The sequence below is a fragment of the Bos indicus genome, chromosome 2 (genome assembly GCF_029378745.1).
Source record: "Bos indicus isolate NIAB-ARS_2022 breed Sahiwal x Tharparkar chromosome 2, NIAB-ARS_B.indTharparkar_mat_pri_1.0, whole genome shotgun sequence".
NCBI classification, from domain to species: domain Eukaryota; kingdom Metazoa; phylum Chordata; class Mammalia; order Artiodactyla; family Bovidae; genus Bos; species Bos indicus.
Window position 1 is genome coordinate 5,339,212 of NC_091761.1, and position 19,435 is coordinate 5,358,646.

Below are 19,435 nucleotides of genomic sequence, written 5' to 3' on the forward strand. Positions count from 1 at the left end.
TTTGCCTGCTCCTGAGTGTGAGGCCCTAGGTGTCTTGATTTGCCTGCCGTCTGTCCCACGAAGGTAGAGACCGCAGCTGGGAGGAGGAGTGTGTGGGGCCTGTAAAGTGCTATGCTGGGTCAGCAGTGAGTGATAACTTGCTCCTGTTTTGAAGGACACTGGCCCTGGGCACCCTTTCTGGGTTTGGTGGCTGGGTGCGCGGCCCAGCTGTGTGGAGGCTGTCACCATGGGTGGCCTGTCCCCTGGCTCACTGGCTGGCCAGGAGCAGAGGAGTGGGCCTGGGAAGACCCCGAAACCGAGGCCTCTGGGCTGTGAGAGGCTGGGGAGGGGCAGGCAGGAAGCTGTCCCTGAGCCCTGGTACTCAGAGGTGCTCAGCCGTGTCCTGCGGGCCTCCTGCCTCGCCTGAGTCACAGCCCAGGCTCTGACAGGGCGACCCGCAGATGCTGTCAGGAGGAGGCTCATTCTGCCAACAGCTTCCTTCACTTGGCCCTGCTGGGGATTGGTCCTACCGAGATTTTCAGCCCCTCTTGTCCGTGGCTGCACTGAGGATGTGATGAGAGGAGCAGGGCCACCGATAAAGCTTCCCGGACTGCGCTGAGCTTGGGCTGAGCAACTCCCACCTTGGTGTGGTGGGGCTGTGACCTGTCCTCTGTCACATTGTCACATTGTCCCTTTGTTTATTACAAGGGAGACATGCGAGATTAGTGTGACATAGGGGTGTCTGCTGCCCCCGCCCCCGCCCCCACCACAGATCTCTGTAGCCTCAGGCAGGGATTGGGAAGCCTGACTGCCTCCAGGCCCCCTCCTCACCTGACTCCTGCCCGTTCTCCAATACCTGGCTCAGCCATCAGGCATCCCCTGAACCCCGGCGGCCCGCCCGCTGCTCGCAGTGGCTGGCTGAGCTCCACGCAGGGTGGCCCCACGCACTGAGTGTGACCTCTGTGTCCCCCAGGCCTGTGGCCAGGGCTCCCCTTTTGGCATGGAGAGGGCTCTGATCATGTGTGTGTGTCCCAGGCGAGGGCACTGGTGGCGGCTGGACAGAGCTGCCTTGCGGTCTCTGAGTGTGGGGACAGATTGGGCAGGGCTCAGCAGCTGTTGGGTGGCAGGGCAGGATACGGTGGGGTCCAGGTGCCCCAGGGGCCAGTGGGAAGGGCCTCTTTCCCAGTGTCTGGGGTGCAGCAGGAGCCGTGCTCCGGAGGGTGGGAAACAGGTAGCCGTCAGGGCTGTGGAGTTTCACTGCGCCAAGTTTAGTCCCGGTCTCTGTCCTGGGGTGGGTGGTACCCAGCTTGTTCCCCACTGTAGCCACATTGGGGGCTTCCCCCAAGGACAGGGCCCCAGGGTGTGTGCCCTCGTCCTCCTTTCTGGGGAGCGAGGCAGGTACAGTGAGGAGGAGACAAGGCCTGAGCCTCCACGTGCTGTGGCACAGGTGGGCACTGAGCTATCAGAGGCGAGGTGAGCAGCTGGCTGGAGCTCACGCAGAGCCGTGCTGGTCATCCCCCTCTGCAGCATCCTGCAGGGCCCAGTGGGACCCACTGGAGCCAACTACTTCCCCAGATTCTGAGACCAGACCTCAGATTCGTGTGAATGCCAGTTCTAACCCCTGATCCTAATGGCTACCTTCATGGTGAGCTCTCTGCGTGTCAGGTCAAGTATTCTCCATATGCTGCTGCTGCTAAGTCACGTCAGTCGTGTCCGACTCTGTGCCACTCCATAGACAGCCGCCCACCAGGCTCCCTGCCCCGGGATTCTCCAGGCAAGCATACTGGAGTGGGTTGCTATTTCCCTCTCCAGTACATGAAAGTGAAAAGTGAAAGTGAGGTTGCTCAGTCATGTCCAACTCTTCGCGACCCCATGGACTGCAGCCCACCAGGCTCCTCCGACCATGGGATTCCCCAGGCAAGAGTACTGGAGTGGGTTGCCATTGCCTTCTCGGTTCTCCATATAGACCCTCTCATTTTACATAACAGGAAACTGAGAGACGGGCTGTTTTGTTCTAGGTTGTGACTCTGACCTCAAAGTTCACAGCTCAGATGAGAACGTGTTGTGTGTTGACCCTGTGCTCAGCCCTGTTAGTGAGCTGGGGACGCAGGAAAGCTGGACACTGTCCTCGACCTCAGGCTGTGCAGGCTTGGTGGGGCCAGAGGCAGACCCCCAGGCAATGAGGAGAGCTGGTCCCAGGCCCTAAGTGGTAGAGTCGGGGGAGGACGGAGAGGGCAGCTTCAGAGGACATGTCGCCTGAGCAAGGTTTTGAAGGATAAACAGGAGTTGGCTGTGTGCACCTGCCTGCCTATGTATTCGAGTACAGAGTGTGCATACTTGCCTTCTGTCTGGCATCTTGGGATGCCATCCGTATGGACTAGGAGGGTGGGTTCATGTCAGGCCCAGCCCTCAGCTGTGTAAAGACAGCTCTGAAAGCCCTGTACTTGAGTACCTGTTATGGGCTACATGTGGAGACATGTTTCACGTGAGCCTTAAGGTGGACGCTAATGTTCTGTTTCTTGACAAGGTGCTTGAGATTCAGAGAGACAGTAAGAGTCCCTTTTCTCAGGGTTCTTCTCACTGCCTGGCATGTCACCATGGCTGGCCTCTTTCTCAAGGCCTGAAGGTCTCACTGGTAGCTACCGCTGGCTGGTGAGCCACGCGGCTGTGTTTGATGCCTGGAGCCAGGTGTGGATATCTGGGCCTCCTCGGGACCCCGATGGCGGGGAGGGGACTGGCAGCTCCGCTGATCGTGAGCATCTCCGCAGGGAGAAGGAGAGGCAGTGGGCAGATAGCGTCACTCCCAGTCCCCCTGCCTGAAGGCCGGCCGGGCTCTGCTCCCTAGGAGCCTCTGGTTTGCTCCGGTGGGCCGTGCTGGCTTTTGGAAGTTCTTTCCCGCCTGGTGGTCCATTTCTCTGCTTGGCGTGGACGGGGGTGAGTCACCTGCCCGTGCCCAGTGTCAGGTGGGCCAGGCACCCCCGAAGCTCCACCCTGTTCCCATGGGGCCAGCCAGATGTGGCTGCCAAGGGAAGGGGGAGCCCAGATTGAGGGAAGTGCCCGTTTTCTTGCTTATGGTGGTTTGGTTTTGCTTTTCTCCTCAGTTCACTGCCACACTTGGCATCCGGTTGCCCTTGCCTGATGGACAGTGTCCTGACAGGGTTACTGGGGGCCGTTCCCCAATGTGCACTGCTCCGCACCGCCTTCCCTCTCCCTCCTGTGCGACCTCGAGTCACCTTGAGCGTCTTAAAATTCCCTAACAATGGACCTCATCTTTCTGGTCCTCCTGCTGCCAGCGCTCCTCTCAGTCTGAGCTGCCACTTCTCCCAGGAAGTTTTCCTTGATTACCCAGGCTGGATAGGATCTCCATCCTGGGCTCCCACAGTCTCATGTACTTCCCTCTGTCTTGGCACTGGACCCTTGTCTGATCGATCTGCTTCCCCAGTAGAGATGCCAAGGGCACAGAGCAAGTGCCTGGCAAGAGATGGCCAAATTCATTACACGATGAGAGAGAGAGTCAGAGAGCTGACTGGCCTCGCTGTGGCTCCTGGGCAGGTGGGGGAGGGGGAGCAGGGCAGCGCAGGCCATCCTAGGGTCAGTCGGGGTTCGGGAGGGTCTAGGCTCTGTTCTGAGACCGGGCATCCCTCGGTCCAGGACCCTGACCTGGTGTTCCAACCCCATCTGAGCTCATCCCTGCTGGGAGCTCATCTGTTTTTCTCTTCCACCTGCCACCCCTAACCAGAGCCACGTGCTTCCTTCTTATTCTTGTTGGGTTTTGGTCACTCTCTGCTGACCATCATCTCCATGTTGTTCCTTCTGCTTCCTGTGGAGGTGCCTGCCCAGGCCTGTGGAGGGGAGCCTCTGCCTCCCTCTCTCCCTGCACACCTCACCCTCTCTCTGCCTAATCTGTACCCCATCTCTTATTTTTCTCTGCTCTTCCCCTATTGCCCTCACCCATCCTTGCTTCTTGAACTCCCTCTCTTTCTAACCAAAGAGAACTCTGGAGTTGGAGGCAGCGGGAGCTGGGAGATGGGAGTCTGGGAGAACCTGGTGGGCCAGCCCTTCTGCTCAGGGCTTTCAGGCTCCTGGTCCACTTTCTTCTTTTTCTAGAGCTTTCTCCCTCTCCAGACTTTGGGTCTCTCTCTGCCTTCACCCATCCATCTCCCCACCTGTGCCTGCCACTTCTTCTCTTTGACACCGCCAAGAAGGGACAGCCGTGACTCATCGAGGGGAGAGTCAGCCTCTGAGATGTCAGGAATAGGGTGTGTGTCTGTGAGCCCGTGTGTACGTGCTTTTGGGTGCCTCTGTGTGCATGAATGTGTGTGTGCTGGTGTCAGTTACAGGAGTGGGAGGGCGTCTAGATACGGGCTAGAATGGGTCTCAACTGGAAATCTAGGCAGATTGGAAGCTGACTCCTAGTGACAGCAAGAGCCTGACCCTCCGCCAGCCCTCCCTTCCCTCCTGGTCCTGGAGTGATTACCTCCCTGCCCCTCCCTCTAGGATTTGTGAGCAGTGGGCCCAAGAAATGGAGTCCTGTGGGGAGGTGGGGCCACCCCCGCCGGCCCCCTGGTGTTTGGCTCACTTTTCAGTTGCCAGGTTGGGGTGTAGCAGCCAGGGCTGCGGTGTGATATCAGCTGGGAGGGGCACCAAACCCCTCGTACTCCTGGTTTCTGTCACTACAGCAAGCCTGTCCTAAGCTCCTCCTCTTGACAGATGGGTGAGCCCTGAGAAGAGGAGGGAGAGATCTCAGTCCCTCAGGCCCTTGGGGGTCACAGCAACCACAAGACCTCTGGTGGTCCTGGTGGCCTGGGCTGGGTGATCCTGGCCATGGCCCTCCCAGAACCCTGCTGGGGTGGAGAGGAGTCTGTGGTATTGATGATCTGGTGCTCTTGGTTTGGCTACTTTCCTTCTCAGTGTAACATTCTTCCCTTCTCCCTCTGCCTTGGAAGGTCCTCCAGAAACTGGGGAAGGCGGATGAGACGAAGGATGAGCAGTTTGAACAGTGTGTCCAGAATTTCAACAAGCAGCTGGTGAGTATGGGTGGCCCTTGGCCTTCGGGAGCTTGTGAAAAATGGAACTGTGCCTGCCAGGTGGAAAATGTCAAGAGCTGAATTTGTGGAGTAGAAGAGCTTGAGAAGGGATTAGTGTGGGCTGGCATGTCATGGAAGACTTCTTGGAGGAGGGGGCACTGGCACTGGCTATGGACTAGGGGAAGAGGGGGAGTGTGGGGGTTTACCTTAGGTAAGATGTAAGGTGGGGCGGGGTGGGAGTGGGAGTGAGTGTTAGATCACGGCCAGATTCTGTGCAACCTTCAGTGTCGAGGCAGGTGGGCTCTCTAGAAGTGTCCTGTGAGGAGAGTGGTATCTGCAAGGTTTAATACGGGAGCGGAGCAGACTGGGTTTGATTGGGTACCCGCTGAGTGTCGACTGTGCCTGGCTGAGTGGTGGGCTCCAGGCCGGGCCATTTGTAGATGGCTTGTGGATCCCTCCGACACCCCTGTAAGGCAACTGGTATCAGTGCTCCCCTTTCGTAGATGAAGCAGTTGAGGCTTAGAGAAGTTGGGTAATCTGCCCAAGGCCATCCAGCTTTGGGAGTGGATTCAGACCCATACTTCTCTGGTTCTAAAAACTGCAAATGAATTAAAGGACATCCTTAGCATTTTCTTTTATAGACCAAGGGCTGGTGACAGAAGGGCCTTAATTATGTGGACAGCCTGGGGGGCAGTGGTTTTATCCAAGGGAGGATGTCCTGACCCCAAAGGGCCCTAAATACCTTGACTGGGTTGTGCTCGAGACATTCCCCCCTCAGATCTGCTAAGTCTAGAATAAGCCACTTTGGTGACTGTATCTGAAGATAGTAGAAGTTGGGAGTGAAATGACTCTGGTGATTCTCTCCTCCCTGGGAAAGGCCAAGGAAGCAGGGACAGAGAGCTGGGCCATGGCTCTGTGGCTTCTGCAGACCAGTCCCAGTGAGTGACAGACAGGAATGGAGGCCAGAAGAGGCCACAGGAGTGGGCATGGGTGTTGGCAATGAGGTCAAGATCTAAGCTTTGCTAGGAAAGGGGCTGGTGGGCCTAGACTGGGGGCTGGGAGGGACCAGGCCTCTTCCTACTCCTGGTCCACATCTGAGGCCTCAGAAAGCACAGAAGATACCCACCAGTGCTTCTGTGGCTGGAAGGGAACCTCTGGGAGAAGGGGCCTCCTTTGAACAACTCTGACAGCTCACTGGCCCGTGGCTGGGAGCAGTTGGGAGAGGGCCAGGGAGCATGATGGGAGAAGGCCAGGGAGCATGCTGGGAGAAGGCCAGGGAGCATGCTGGGAGAGGACCGGGGAACATACTGGGAAAGGGCTGGGGAGCATGCTGGGAGAGGGCCAGGGAGCATGATGGTAGAAGGCCGGGGAGCATGATGGTAGGAAGGCTGGGAGCATGCTGGGGGAGGGCCAGGGAGCATGCTGGGAGAAGGCCGGGGAGCATGCTGGGAGAGGATCAGAGGGCATGCTGGGATAGGGCAAGTGTGCGTGCTGGGAGAGGGCCCAGGGCCAAGTCACCCTCACCTGCCAGAGAGGCTCAACTGAGGGGTTCCTCAGAGCAGGGTTGGGAGCCCCCATGGCTGCTTGTCCTCCGAGGCCAGTAATGGGAGGTGTTTCAAAGCCCATAGCAGAGACGGCTTGTTTGGCTCTGGGTGACCGCTCGCCCCTTGGGCCTCGGTTTTCTCACCTTCAAAGTGGAGGCTTGAAGAAGAACACTGAAGTCCCCTCTGGCTCCCTGGCTTTTGGCAGGCAGTCACTGATCCTTGCCCAGAGCGGCTGGGGAGTGAGGCTAGGGCTAAAGATAGCCAGTGCTTTTGGCTCCCTGGCTGTGGATATGGGTGGTCATTTGAGCTGGTGCTCTGTCTGCCCGCAGATTGGGTGGTGTGGTCAGCTTCTCAGGGGCCGAGGGTAGAAGCAGGAGTGGGCAAATATGAGGTCTCGTTTGAGGTTCAGGGTAACCCTCCCTTAGGAGTTAGGGCAACTGGACAGTTCTGGATTTGATTGGTGTGTGGGGGTGACTGGGGCCTGGGGGTGGGGTTCAGGACTTAGAAAGGGTCACTAAGTGAGGATCACTCTTTTCAGGGAAGTGAATTCAGAAAGCTGCGGGGTGTGAGGAGCCCTGGGAAAGGCGAAGTGAAGCTTGAGCATGGGGAGCCCTGCTCTTCCTCTGGGAACGCCAAGCCTAGTGGGCAGCGCCAGTTGGGGCCAGGGATGGTGGGGAGTTTGGGCTTCAAGGACACGAGTCCCCCACCCCTTCCTCTGGGGGTGGGCCCTAGGAGAGGGGCTGGGTCGCCTTGCTGTCGCCTGCTTTCACAGGGACCCAGTTTACATAGCCCCTCTGGGCCCACTCAGCTTCGGGTCTGGCATCCCTGGCCCTGTCCTCTCTGTGAAGCCCTGGAGGGCTCACTCACACTCTCACCCACCCAAGTGTTTTAAATCCAGCTCAGATCCTTGGAGCCATTCTTGGGGCCTCCAGATGGCCCAGCCTCTTCCTCCTAGGGGACCGCCTGGACCTGGCTCCCCAGGGCTCAGAGTTGCTATTTGTCAATGAGATAGGGCAGGTCTGGTTCCTTCTTATTCTTCAGGGCCCACCCAGGGCTCTCCTCCAAGTGGGCATCCCTGGCTATCACGTGGAGATCCTCTGGCACTGACCACAGAGGTTCACGAGTCCAGCTGGAGCCAGAGGGGTTGGTGGAGGGAGCACTTCCCTGGGAAGATGGGGGCTGACGTCAGGGAGTTGGGGGATAGCCTTTGGAGGGAGGTGTGGGGGGTGTGGAGTGCCTGCTGGCCGGCTTGTGGGGCCACACCTGGTGTTAGTCCTGGGCTGCCAGGAGAGCAGGCTGAGGGCAGTGGCTCCAGAACTTTCTCCTTCCCCCAGCTGCTCTGAAAGGCATATGGTTAGAGCCCAGGGACCTCCGGAGAGATGTTTCTCAGAGCCAGGGTGGAGGGTAGCCTGCTGCCAGGGCCGCCTGAGGAAGCAGCTGGCTGGGAGCCCCAGGAGGGGGACGTCGACACTGGGGACCAGCTGCAGTTGGCACAGGGGAGGCAGGGCCCCGGGCGGCCCTTGCACATCTGTGCCCAGTGTGCCTGCTCACAGCGTGGCCTTGTTTGGGAAGCACAAGGGGCCCTGGTACAGCCTGAAGCCTGGGCAAACACAGCAGCCCGCCCTGTGGGTGACCCCTTTCCCTGGGTGCCTTGTAGACAGATGTTGGGGGACAGTGGGGAGGGGAGCAAGCTGATGAGGCTTGGTGGGAAGAGAAGCTGGGTCTGGAAGATTCTGACATCGGATGAATACAAGAGCATCGCATCATAGGTACACTTAAATCCTCGTCTCTACCACCACGGCACTTAATTGTTAAGACTGGGGAGGCTACATGGGGAGTGGGGTAGACCCTTCCTCTTGCCCCCATCTCGGGACCACGCATGGCCCCGATGGGCTTCCAGGGAGGTGTGAGTGCTTGTGGGCTGGCCTTGGTTTCCTACTCTAATCAGCACGCCTTGAACTTGGATGTTTGGGAGATTCCTACGTGGCCAGGGTTGTATACTCCATGGGGACTGAAGGAGTCTGGGAGAGGGTCTCCGTTTTTAACGTGATGCCCTGGAACCCTCTCTGTGTGGTGTCTGCTGTCCCATTGCTGCATTTGTCGTAACGAATAGGCAGTTGCCTGTGTTCCTGGCCCTGTCAAGACCAATTCAGCAAACTGGGGCCCACGTGCCCGGGACGTGGAGGTTCTCACCAGCTCTCCCTGTGCCAGTGTGATCCTGGGCAAGTCTCGGAACCTCTCAGCTTCCTTCTCCTCAGGTGGCGCAGTGGCGTCGAGAGGCTATGTGTGGGACGTTCTGGCCCAGTGAGGAACTGTGCCCCAACTCTGAGGACTTCAGGGCAGGAGGAGAGGGCTCTGGCCAGGAGGAGGGGCCCGGTTTGCAGGGGGACAGGAACGATTTGAGGGTGCTGGGGTGGGCCCATGCCCGGGGCCCGCGTCCTGGCCTGCTCTTGGCAGGGGTGTTGTTTGACTGGCAGGGGTGGAGACCACTTCTGTCTCAGGCAGGAGCTCCAGGCTGGCAGGTGGAGCCCTGTAGGGGCGCAGGTCTTCCGGGACTACGGCTTGCTGCCGTGGTCTGTTTAGGTCTCCCTCAGAGAGCGAGACTTCCACACAAGGTGTCCCTGAGGCATGGGCTGGCGGGGGCCCAGGAGGCCAGCCCCAGGCTCAGCCACTCACGGCCCTCCAGAAGCCGGGCTCCCTTGTGTCCCCCTCTGCACCCATCGTGGTGCCCAGGGTAGAGCCCGCCTCCTGAGGCTGCTCTTCACGGCCGCAGTGAAGCCACTCCCGGCGCCTGCGATGTGCCGGGCGCCCTGCAGGTGCTCCATGCCCGTGTGCTTGTGGTCTCCCAGGCCAGAGTCATTTGACCCGGTTGACAGATGAGGAGACTGAGGCTCCAAGAGGTTCAGTAACTTTCTTAGGGTTACGTGTCTAGTATGTAGAAGGAAATGGCCACCCACTCCAGTATTCTTGCCTGGAGAATTCCATTGACAGAGGAGCCTGGCGGGCTACAGTCCATGGGGTCGCACAGAGTTGGACACGACTGAAGTGCCTGAACACATGTGTCTAGTAGAGACAGAGCTGGGTCTCCACAGCCCCACAGCCTGTGTGTGGAATCTCCTGCATTCCACACGGCTTCTGGAAACTTCAGCATCTCCCTGGCGGGAGTCTCAGACTTTCCTTGCTGGCCTCAGCCAGCTCACCCGTCCTCACACCTGGAGCTCAGCTTTCCTGCTCCTGCCTCCTGCTGACGCCAGAGGGAGTTGAGGCTGCACCCATGGTTTTACCGTTCTGCTGGCCCTACTGCTCCAGGAAGCCCCTGGGGCTGCCCTCCCAGCTCCGAGGGTTTCATTCCCTGGGCCACTCCCCCCTTTCCCCTTTCCCCTGCATCTTCCCTCTCAACAGGGCCGGTGTCCTGAGAAGCCTGGACACGACCCCACCCTTCTCTGCACTCCTTTCAAAGGCCTCCCCCCTTCTGGGTCTCTCCTCTCCCCAGCAGGTCGTCCTCTGTCCATCAGAACCCTCCTGACCCTGTAAAGGCCTGCCCCCGGCCCCCCATCTCCGGTGGGATGCGCTGGGAGCCAGCTGGCCTCAGGCAGAACCCAAGCTTTCAGGACCAGGTGCTGGGTGGTCCCTGTACCCCCATCATCTTCCTGTGCTTGTCGGTCACCTGGCTCATGGTTGCCTGAGGGCAGGCTTGCCACCCACTGGTCCCATCTTACACACGGGCTGTGCTCCAGTGTCTCGTCCAGGGTGGAGGGTCCCTGTCTTGCTGCCTTCCTTCCAGGGCTGAGAACAGTGCCTGGGAGAGAAGGTGAATGTCCCTTCAGGCACAGGGCTCCCCAGGTGGGAGCCCAGTGTGTGTCTGTGGCCAGAGAGGCAGTAGCCGCCATACCCCAAAGCCAGGGTGTTTTCCTATCTAGTCTCCCGTAGACCCGATGCTTTGCAGTAGACAGCCCATCCGTGGCAGGTGTCCCCAGGATGCGGAAGGCAGGGGGCAGGTGTGGGCTGTGCTCCAGGCCCTCCCCTTCTCCTTGTCGTTCTCTTTGTAGACCGAGGGCACCCGCCTGCAGAAGGACCTCCGGACCTACCTGGCCTCGGTCAAAGGTAAGGGGCAGGCCCGGCCTGGACGGGTGGGCTTCCTGGGACACCGAGCGGGGCCTTCCCCAGGTGGAGCTGATGGGTGCAAAGCTGGGAGGGGGGCAGGGCTGCCAGGTATGTCCACACACCTCCTGGGCCTTCAGGGGTGGGGGAAGGGGTAGCCCCTGCGCCCCCTGCCCCCGCCACCAGCCCTGCCTGCAGTGTGGCCTGTCTTCCCACTAGCCATGCATGAGGCCTCCAAGAAGCTGAACGAGTGTCTGCAGGAGGTGTACGAGCCCGACTGGCCTGGCAGGGATGAAGCAAGCAAAATCGCTGAGGTGAGTGTGGGCCCAGCGGCCTTGGTCCTTGCCCTGAGGGGCCTCTGACCTCAGCTGGCCGCCCATCGCACCCTGCACCCTCTGGGAACAGCCCTTCCGGTTCCCACATGCCAGGTGCTCTTGGGCAAGGCCCTGCCCCTCTCTGGGGGTCATTTTCTCCTCTGAGACGTCACGCTGAGATGCGTTTCCTGTGGTGTCTGGAGGCATCTCTCCTCTCTGAGTCGCATCGCCTGGCTCCAGAAGCCTCCCTCCCCGACCCCACCAGCCCTGGGCGTATCTCATCCTCAAGGTCACCTTGTGAAAAGGCAGGACTTGTGACCCTGTTTTATAGATGAGGTTGCGCTTCCCTCATCGCTCAGTTGGTAAAGAATCTGCCTGCGATGCAGGAGACCCGGGTTCGATTCCTGGGTCGGGAAGACCCCCTGGAGAAGGGAATGGCTACCCACTCCAGTATTTTTGCCTGGAGGATCCCATGGACAGAGGAGCCTGGTGGGCTATAGTCCATGGGGTTGTAAGGGTCGCACACGACTTAGCGACTAAGCCACCACCACCACCACCAGTCTGAGGTTCTGAGGTGCCGCCCAGCTGTGGGGCGACGGGGCTGGCCCCTGGGTCCCCGGGAGGGGGAGCTGGCCCTGCTGCAGCCCAGCGCCCCAGTGTGCACGCCTGTGCTCTCGCCTTCTGCAGAACAATGACCTGCTCTGGATGGATTACCACCAGAAGCTGGTGGACCAGGCGCTGCTGACCATGGACACGTACCTGGGCCAGTTCCCTGACATCAAGGTGAGCGGTGCTCTGGCCCTCCATCCTGCTGCGGCCTGGCAGCCTGTGTCGGGGGGCGGGAGTGGGAGAGGGGTGCGGGGGCGTGCAGGCAGCCCAGGGCTGGAGGCAGGCCTCCCCTTCGCCTCCCAGTTCATCCTCTGGGGCTGCTCCCTCTGAGGCTGGCCTTCCAGTCCCCAGGCCTGGGCCTTTCTGAGCTGGAAACCCTGTACCTGTGGGTCTCTGGGCTGTGGAAAGAGACCTCGTGGAGCATGTGCATGTGGGGCCATGTAACTGTGGAGTGACTCTAGGGCTGACGACGTGTATTAAGGGGCTGGAAGGCCTGGCGTTGTATGCCCTGTATGAGACTCTGTGCTTGCAAGGGAAGGTGTGCATCATTGTGTGCGTCGCCTCTTATCTGGATGTATCTGTGTGACTGCGTGTGTTCAAAACACCAGCTGCCCTTGCCGGGCCCAGGTGAGTTAGGACTGAGGACTGGTCGGTGTGTCAGGATCTCCACGGAGGCAGCTGGGAGCCCAGGTGCCCCCAACACACAGGCACAGTTGTCTAGAGCTCAGGTAGTGACCGTGGTGCTGGGCCCAATCCTCTGGAGGGTTCACACTCCATGCTGGCCCCCGGCCACACAGTGCAAAGGCTCCTGAAGGAGTTTTACAGGGAGTGCAGGAGGGAGGCTGGTGGGGTGGCTCAGGAGGAGAGAAGCCTTCAAGGGGTGAGCTCTTTGCTGCCAGAAATGTTCACTCGAGTGTCTCGGGCATCTGTGAGACAGACTTGCTGAGCCTGGGGTCGGCGGCCCTAAGCCCTCCGGGTTCATCCAGTCCCCATTGCCTGGGTCAGCATCTCAGCATGGGCGTCAGGCCCTGTTCAGCCGCCTCCTCCTTCCATACTTCAGTCACGCATTGCCAAGCGTGGGCGGAAGCTGGTGGACTACGACAGTGCCCGGCACCATTACGAGTCCCTTCAAACCGCCAAAAAGAAGGATGAAGCCAAAATTGCTAAGGTAAGGCTGGCCGTGGTGGCTGCTGGGGGAGAGTCCTCGGGAGTCTCCACAGGGTGCCTTCCTCCTGGTCCACCACCCCCTCTGCAGGCTTGTCACTGCGCCCTGGCGGGCAGGGCTCCTTGGCCCCCTTTGCAGGGGGGTTCACCTCCGGTGACTAGTTCCGGGTCACAGGTCCAGGGCGAGTGAGTGGGAGGCCTCGTGGGCCTAATGGGTGGGGCCCCCGCCTGGCCCTTCCGCCTGTCCTGAGGCCACTTTCCAGGATGAGAGCAGGCCTGGCTTGGGTTTCACTGGCCCAGCCCCTCCTGGCCTGGTGTGCTCCGAGTGGAATTCCATCACCGGATCCAATGTGAACCTGTCTCAGCTGGAACAAGCCGGGTCGGGGTGGGGGTGGGGGGTGCACCCACATTTGCCCCGCAGTGAGTGCCCCCAGGGCAGGAGCTGCTTGCTGAGTCTGTCTGCCCTTGCTAACGATTCTCATATTCTGCTTTGCAGCTGGAGTTCACCCAATTCTCCGCCTTCCTCGGGGCTCCCCTTAATTCTCTCAGCCTCAGGGGCCTTTACCTGCTGTGGGGGCTGGCCCTCTGGAGGGTGGCAGGGCTCCGTCACTGCCCTGGAGACATTTGGATGTGGTGTTTAATGTCTGTGTCGTTTCTCTCTCCCCGTCTCCCTCCTCTCTCTCTACTCTCCTTGGCCTTGACCTCCCCTCCCCACCCCTAGCCTGTCTCGCTGCTTGAGAAAGCCGCCCCCCAGTGGTGCCAAGGCAAACTGCAGGCTCATCTCGTAGCTCAAACTAACCTGCTCCGAAATCAGGTGACACTGGCTTCTAACCTTGCACGTGCTGGCGCCTTCTGGTCTGTCGTCCTGTCCTTGGTGCTGGGTGGTGCTGGGTGCCCGTCTGCCCAGCCCCACTGGGGGGTTGGGGAGGGCTCGACTCTTTCCCTGGTTGGGAGGCAGGGCTGTTTTCAAATGTCTCTGCTGGGAGACCTCCTGCTTTCAAAGGGAGGATGTGGATGGGGGCTGGGGCTCCGGTTAACCTGGGATGGCCATCTCTGTCCTAGCGCCTGGACCTCTGGTCGTCCCGGCTCCGACTCTGAAATCCTAGCCTCCAGGAGCCCAGGAAAGCCTCAGACTCTTTGTCCTCTGTGAGGGCTCTTGCAGGGACAGATGTGGTGTCTTTAGTGCATTGTCCTTCAAACCTCATAAGAACTGTGCGGTTAACCTGGGTTTGCTGAGGAGACAAACCCGTCCAGAGAGGCCAGATCTCCTGCCCAGTTCCCAGAGCCATTTAGTGACTGAGTTGGGGCTCACCCACCTCAAGCCATTCTCCTAGCTCCCTAGACTGGGGGTCCCTGTGGGTGGTCCTGCCACAACTGGTCAGAGTCATGGTGACCCTTGGACCTGTAGGCCCCAGGGTGCCCCTGAGGGGACGCTGAGAAGGCTCTTCAGTCTGGCTGGGATACTGAGACCTGGGCCGAAAGGACTGGCTCTTTGGGAATTCCACGGAGGGCAAACAGTCTATATCACAGTGGTCCCAGCGGGCTTCCTGGAGGAGGCTCTTTGCACAAAGTGATACTACTATCCTGGCAATAGGAGTGGGCTGGGTCCTGGTAAGGACCATGAAGCAGTGCCCTGGGAGAGGTAGCCTCATGGTTCTCAGTCACTGACACTGACATGACTGTAGCAGCACTTTGTGGTCCCGGGAGGGGGCAGGAGACAGGCCCCACTGAGGAGGTTCGGTTTCTCTCCAGGCAGCTGCCCCATGTTTTCTGGGCCACTTCTGATTTCATCATCTTCAACTCACATGTATTGGATACCTGTGATGTGGAGAGCGCTGGGTTTAGCAGGGGCTCGTGGCCCAATTTCTTATTCACCCTGCTGCCTGATTTCTCTTAGGCCAGAGCTGTGGGCTGACTTTAGAGGCTCTGAGTGACAGCCCCACCTCTTTCTGGTCTAGGGGAGATGGCCTGGGTTAGGTCAGCCTGCGGCAGTGCTGAGGGACTGGCCTGTCCCGCCTGTAGAGTTCAGGACTTCGGGCTGGAGGGGGAATAATGGGGCCACTGACCCAGGGCCAGGATTTCTGCATAATTTTCCCTGAAATGGGTTTGGGAGGATGCCAGGTGAACATTTTAGTCCAGTGGGATAAGCTCCTGGGAGACTGTGGGGCCAGGGTGGTGGCCATGGCCGATTTGGGGCTCCTGGGATGGGTGTGGTTGGGGATCCAGCTGGGAGGGTCCCATCCCCCACCTTCACCCCCCACCCTGGAGGATTGGCAGGAGAAGCCAGGGCACGGGATCTCGTCTCTGGATGTTGGACGGCAGATGTTTTGCCTTTTGGCCAAATTACATTCCCATTTGGATCCAGTTTTCATCTGAGCCTCTCTTCTTTCTTCCTCACCCTGCCTCACCCCTGGCCAGGGGCTGGGGAGCCTTCAGGCAACTGGCTGGCAGTGAGCTGGGGTACTTGGGGCCCTGTGCCACCTTTGCTGGCTGACTTGACTTTGGAGGGACAGCACCAGCTCCTGAGCCTGTGTTCTCCTGAGCCGTCCAGCTCTGGGTGTTCCCTGGTCTGGTTCCAAGCTGCTCTCCACACGTGTCATGGTCTCCCCAAAGCTGCCTGCAGGACCCTGGTGACAGGCTGCATGGCAAGGGCGTCACTTTGTCGCTGCTCCCCGTGTGCGGAGGCGTGTAGTGGAGCCACGGGGGCTGCAAGGTCTCCCCAGCAAGGGACAGCTCTCCCCCCGCCTCCTGCCACCCCTTGTATTTCTGAAAGAGCCAGAATATGAAGAATGTGACTCAAAGGAAATAAAGGATAGGCCCTGACTTCTAGGAACTCTAAAACAAAGCCACCCTGCCCTTTGCAGCATTGCTGAGCTCTGTGAACAGGGCTTGGTGTCCAGCTGTGAACTGCTGTGCCGTCCACACCGTCTTGGCCATGCTTGTACACTCGAGGAGTTAGGACCAGCATCGTGGGGACCAGAGGGGTGGTCTCTGTGGGTACGGAAGCCGGGGAGGTCAGTGTCCTGGAGGAAGTGGGACTTGAACCAGCCAGTGGGCACTTGAATGGGAAGTACACGTGACGTGTGAGGCTCTGGTGTCTGGAAGTGTGGGAGTCACTGTTTTGAGGGTGGTAGCCCCTTTCAGGCACTGGGGTTCTCAGAGAATTAAGACAGGGATGATCTGGCTTCTGGCCTGGAGGGCACCCCAGGTCTAATCCATTCTAGGTGTGGCCAGAGGCATGCATATTTAGAGACATTTCTTTGATTTCTTATACTCCCTTTAATTTTTAAATGAGATTTTAAAAAAGTTAGATGAGACGCTCATGCTCAGTCTAGCAAGTTCCAACAACCTCAAGGTGATGGAGTCAGGAGCGTGGTGACCCCTCTCTCCTCCGGTTCCCTAGTCATCCTGGCTGGGCCAGACACAGAAGGAATAGGATGTGACTTGGGCTGATCCCGGTGTCTGTAGCTGCGTGGACAGCCGGGTGGGCTTAAGTGGGACGGGCAGCTCTGGTGTGCTCTGCAGCAGTGTGGCGTTCAGGCCAGCTGGCCTGAGAACGTGAGGCTGCTGGAGGGAAGTTTTCTCCTGGGCGAGGCCACCACGTTCCTGGGCTGTGACTCAGACCCCGAATCCAAGTCACCCCCCTGAGTCACCATTTCCTGCAGCGCTCTCCAGAATGAGCCAGCAGAGCCCTTTCTGGGGCCGGGGTCTGTGACTCACCTCCGCCCTCCGCCCAGCTCCCGCCTTTCTAGGATTCTGCCATGGGGCCTTAGTGCCACCAACTGGTGTGTGTGTGCAGGCATGGAGGGCGCGGTCTGGCCTGGGAGGGGGCACAGGCACCTTGCCCAGCAGCCCAGCCCACTCCTCGCCTGCCCTCTCACCTGCCTCTCCGCATGTCCCCGAGCTCCTGCCTCTGTTGGGGAAGTGTCAGGAGAGAGGGGTCAGAGGAGAGGGTCGGAAAGCTTCTCCCATGGAAGTGAAGTCAGCCTGGTGGTGGAGGCTGAGTAGGGGCTGGCCCTGGGAAAGGAGAAGGAGAAGTCAGAGGGGCCAGCATGGGCCAGGGCCAGAGTGCTGGGCAGCAGGCAGACCCTGAGCCTGAGAGGGGCTCCAGTGTGAGAGGACAGGGTCCCACCTGGCTGGATCTGGGGCCTCGTGGCCTGCCTGGGCCTCAGCCCCCTTGTCCCCTTGGCCGGCGCCTTCTCGTGTGCTCCATTCTTTCCTCGGGTCCCCCCTGAGGCACCTGGACCAGATGGGGGTTCTCTCATTGGCCATGGCTGCTCTACTGCCCCCTGCCCGGTGCACCCCGGGGTTGCGGGGGAGGAGATCGGGGAGGTCTGCCCAGGCGTCCACAGCTAGTTCAGCCTGTCTTGCCCGGAGCCCTGGTTCCAGTGCACTGGAGAGAGTAGGTCTTGGTGGGGGCCTGGCCTAGCCTGGGCTGGCTAGGACACAGGCCCTGCAGAGGGGAATGACCCATCCCACCCCCCAGGCTGAGGAGGAGCTCATCAAAGCCCAGAAGGTGTTTGAGGAGATGAATGTGGATCTGCAGGAGGAGCTGCCATCCCTGTGGAACAGGTGAGGGGTGGGAGGGGGCGGGCAGAGCCTCGGCCACCCTCCGGAGGCTGCAGGGCTGTGCTGCTCTGCTCCATGCCCTCCCGGGGCTGGGGCTGGTGAGGTGGAGGTATGGCTCTCCCGGGCTGCCCACCCTGACCTGTAATCCACCTGGCCCTTCTTCCCTGTGTACTGCAGCCGTGTGGGTTTCTATGTCAACACATTTCAGAGCATTGCGGGCCTGGAGGAAAACTTCCACAAGGAAATGAGTAAGGTAGGTCCCTTTCCTCCCCCGCAGGCCCCTCACCCCCTCACCCAGGGCCATGCTCCACCTGCCGAGGGTCAGGGTCAGAGGCACAGACTTGGCCCGGCTCCCTCTTCCCTGCGGGGGTTAGAGACACAGGTTACCGCAGCGCCCCCTCTGAGCCTCTGCCCTTGAGGAACAGGGTCAGGGCCCAGTAGGAGCTGCTGGGTGCACTGGGAGGCTGCAAGCCAGCCCCACGGGTCTAGCCCTAGCCCCTGCCCTGCTCCCAGTTCTTTCCTCCTTGCTTGGGCAGGGCCAGCGGCCCTCAAACTGGAGAAATGTTCTCAGGCAGCCTTGGCCCAGGGAGCTCAGTGTTAGAAAATGGTGGTGGTTTCCCAATTTGTAGGCTGATGATAAATAGTAAAATTTTTCCAATTAAAAAAAATTTTTAATATTCCTGAAGACATTAAAGCAGATTTGCCTTACCTACTGGAATCTGATGTAAGATGGGGTCTGATTAGCTTAAATTCCTATGTTGTATTATTTTCATTTTGATGAAAATGGCAGTTAAACTGCAAAGCTGAGTTGTAAAAACCTCATGTTGGCAACTTCCTCCTTCCCTGTGCCGTGGGTGGGCCTGACTGTCTCCAGGGCCCAGAAGAATGAAGCTATAGATCATGGGGGATTCCAAGCCCAGGACAGGAAAAAGGCTTTGGCCACCTTGGGGCCTGTCCTGAGGGACCACCCTGAGTATTGTTTTCTGCCTGATTTTTCCTTTTTTCCCTTTTCCTTCCTTCTTTTCCTTCTTCCCTTCAGTATGAGACAACTTGTGAAAAATTAAAAGAAAAAAACAGAGATGTGTTTTGGGGAGAAAATATTTGTAAAGTCAGGAGGAAGATTCAGCTCTGGGCTTCCTAGTGGCTGAAGGAGAGGGAAATATTTTCAGTAAGCAGAACCACAAGATGCATGGGGTCAGTCCCTCATCCTGCTGGTGCTTTTGGTGAAATCTCTGTCAGTTGTAACGTGGCCTGAAAGCATCTTGGCAAATGACTTCAGCAATTAGGATCAACAGTTCATTTGCAAAATTGGAAAAAAAAAAAAAGAACAAGCAAAATAAAACAGTACAAGCTTTGTGTGGCATTTTAGGAAGTGCCTATAAGTAGAAAGAAGAAAAAGATGGTCCGCAGAAACCGTGATGCTAAGCAGCGCAGCCCACTTCCTCCTCTTTGGTTTTCTTTCTGGGGTTGGTGTGCTGGCTCCCAGCTCCCACTGATGGAGAGACAAGAGCTTGTTCCTGGTCCAAGCAGAGGCACAGGGCAGGACCAGGGTAGAAGAGAGGCAGGGATTTCGCTGGGAGGTGGGGCTGGTTGGTGGCCCCCACCCAACATGCTTGCTGTCCCTCCTGCAGCTCAACCAGAACCTCAACGATGTGCTCATCAGTCTGGAGAAGCAGCACGGGAGCAACACGTTCACAGTCAAGGCCCAGCCTAGGTGTGTGAGTCCCCTGAGGGCGCTGGGGGGCTGCGGGAGGTGTCCGCTGGGGCAAGGCATCTTCCTGCGGTCCCCTGTGGGTTTGGCCTTTCTGGCTTGGCCTCCCTTGTGCTCAGGGGAGCAGGCGAAGGCGCCCGTTCTCCTTGGCTGTGTCCCATCTGAGAAGGAGCGACCCCGGGCAGTCTGTGGCTCCCCCAGTGCGTGCCTGGCTTCCTCCACTGTGGAGCCCAGAAGCGGTGCGTCCACTGCTTTGCAGGCAGGGCTAGGGCTGAAGGACTCAGGGGATCCTCGCAGCGGGGAGCCCCCTTCCACCACTCACGGCACGGAGGAGAGCCCTGCTTCCTGAGGGGAACCTCAAGGGAGGAGGGGATGCGCCTGGCCCGCAGCCCCCAGGAAACCACAGCGAGTCTGGGG

The 19,435-nt window shown here is 59.2% G+C and overlaps 1 protein-coding gene across 21 annotated transcripts in view; it reads left to right on the top strand.

The window, feature by feature from the left end:
- Positions 1-19,435, top strand: part of BIN1 (bridging integrator 1) — a 56,820-nt gene that overhangs the window by 24,754 nt on the left and 12,631 nt on the right. For 11 of the 21 annotated variants that reach the window (XM_019969310.2, XM_070801927.1, XM_019969223.2 and 8 more), the window contains exons 2-9: positions 4,926-5,006; positions 10,600-10,654; positions 10,871-10,965; positions 11,653-11,748; positions 12,635-12,742; positions 17,225-17,310; positions 17,485-17,560; positions 18,939-19,021. In XM_019969310.2, the coding sequence (XP_019824869.1) occupies positions 4,926-5,006; positions 10,600-10,654; positions 10,871-10,965; positions 11,653-11,748; positions 12,635-12,742; positions 17,225-17,310; positions 17,485-17,560; positions 18,939-19,021 (680 nt within the window). Of the gene's footprint in view, positions 1-4,925; positions 5,007-10,599; positions 10,655-10,870; positions 10,966-11,652; positions 11,749-12,634; positions 12,743-13,459; positions 13,553-17,224; positions 17,311-17,484; positions 17,561-18,938; positions 19,022-19,435 lie in introns of all 21 variants that reach the window. The other 10 variants (XM_070801922.1, XM_019969301.2, XM_070801933.1 and 7 more) reach the window with 1 other exon arrangement.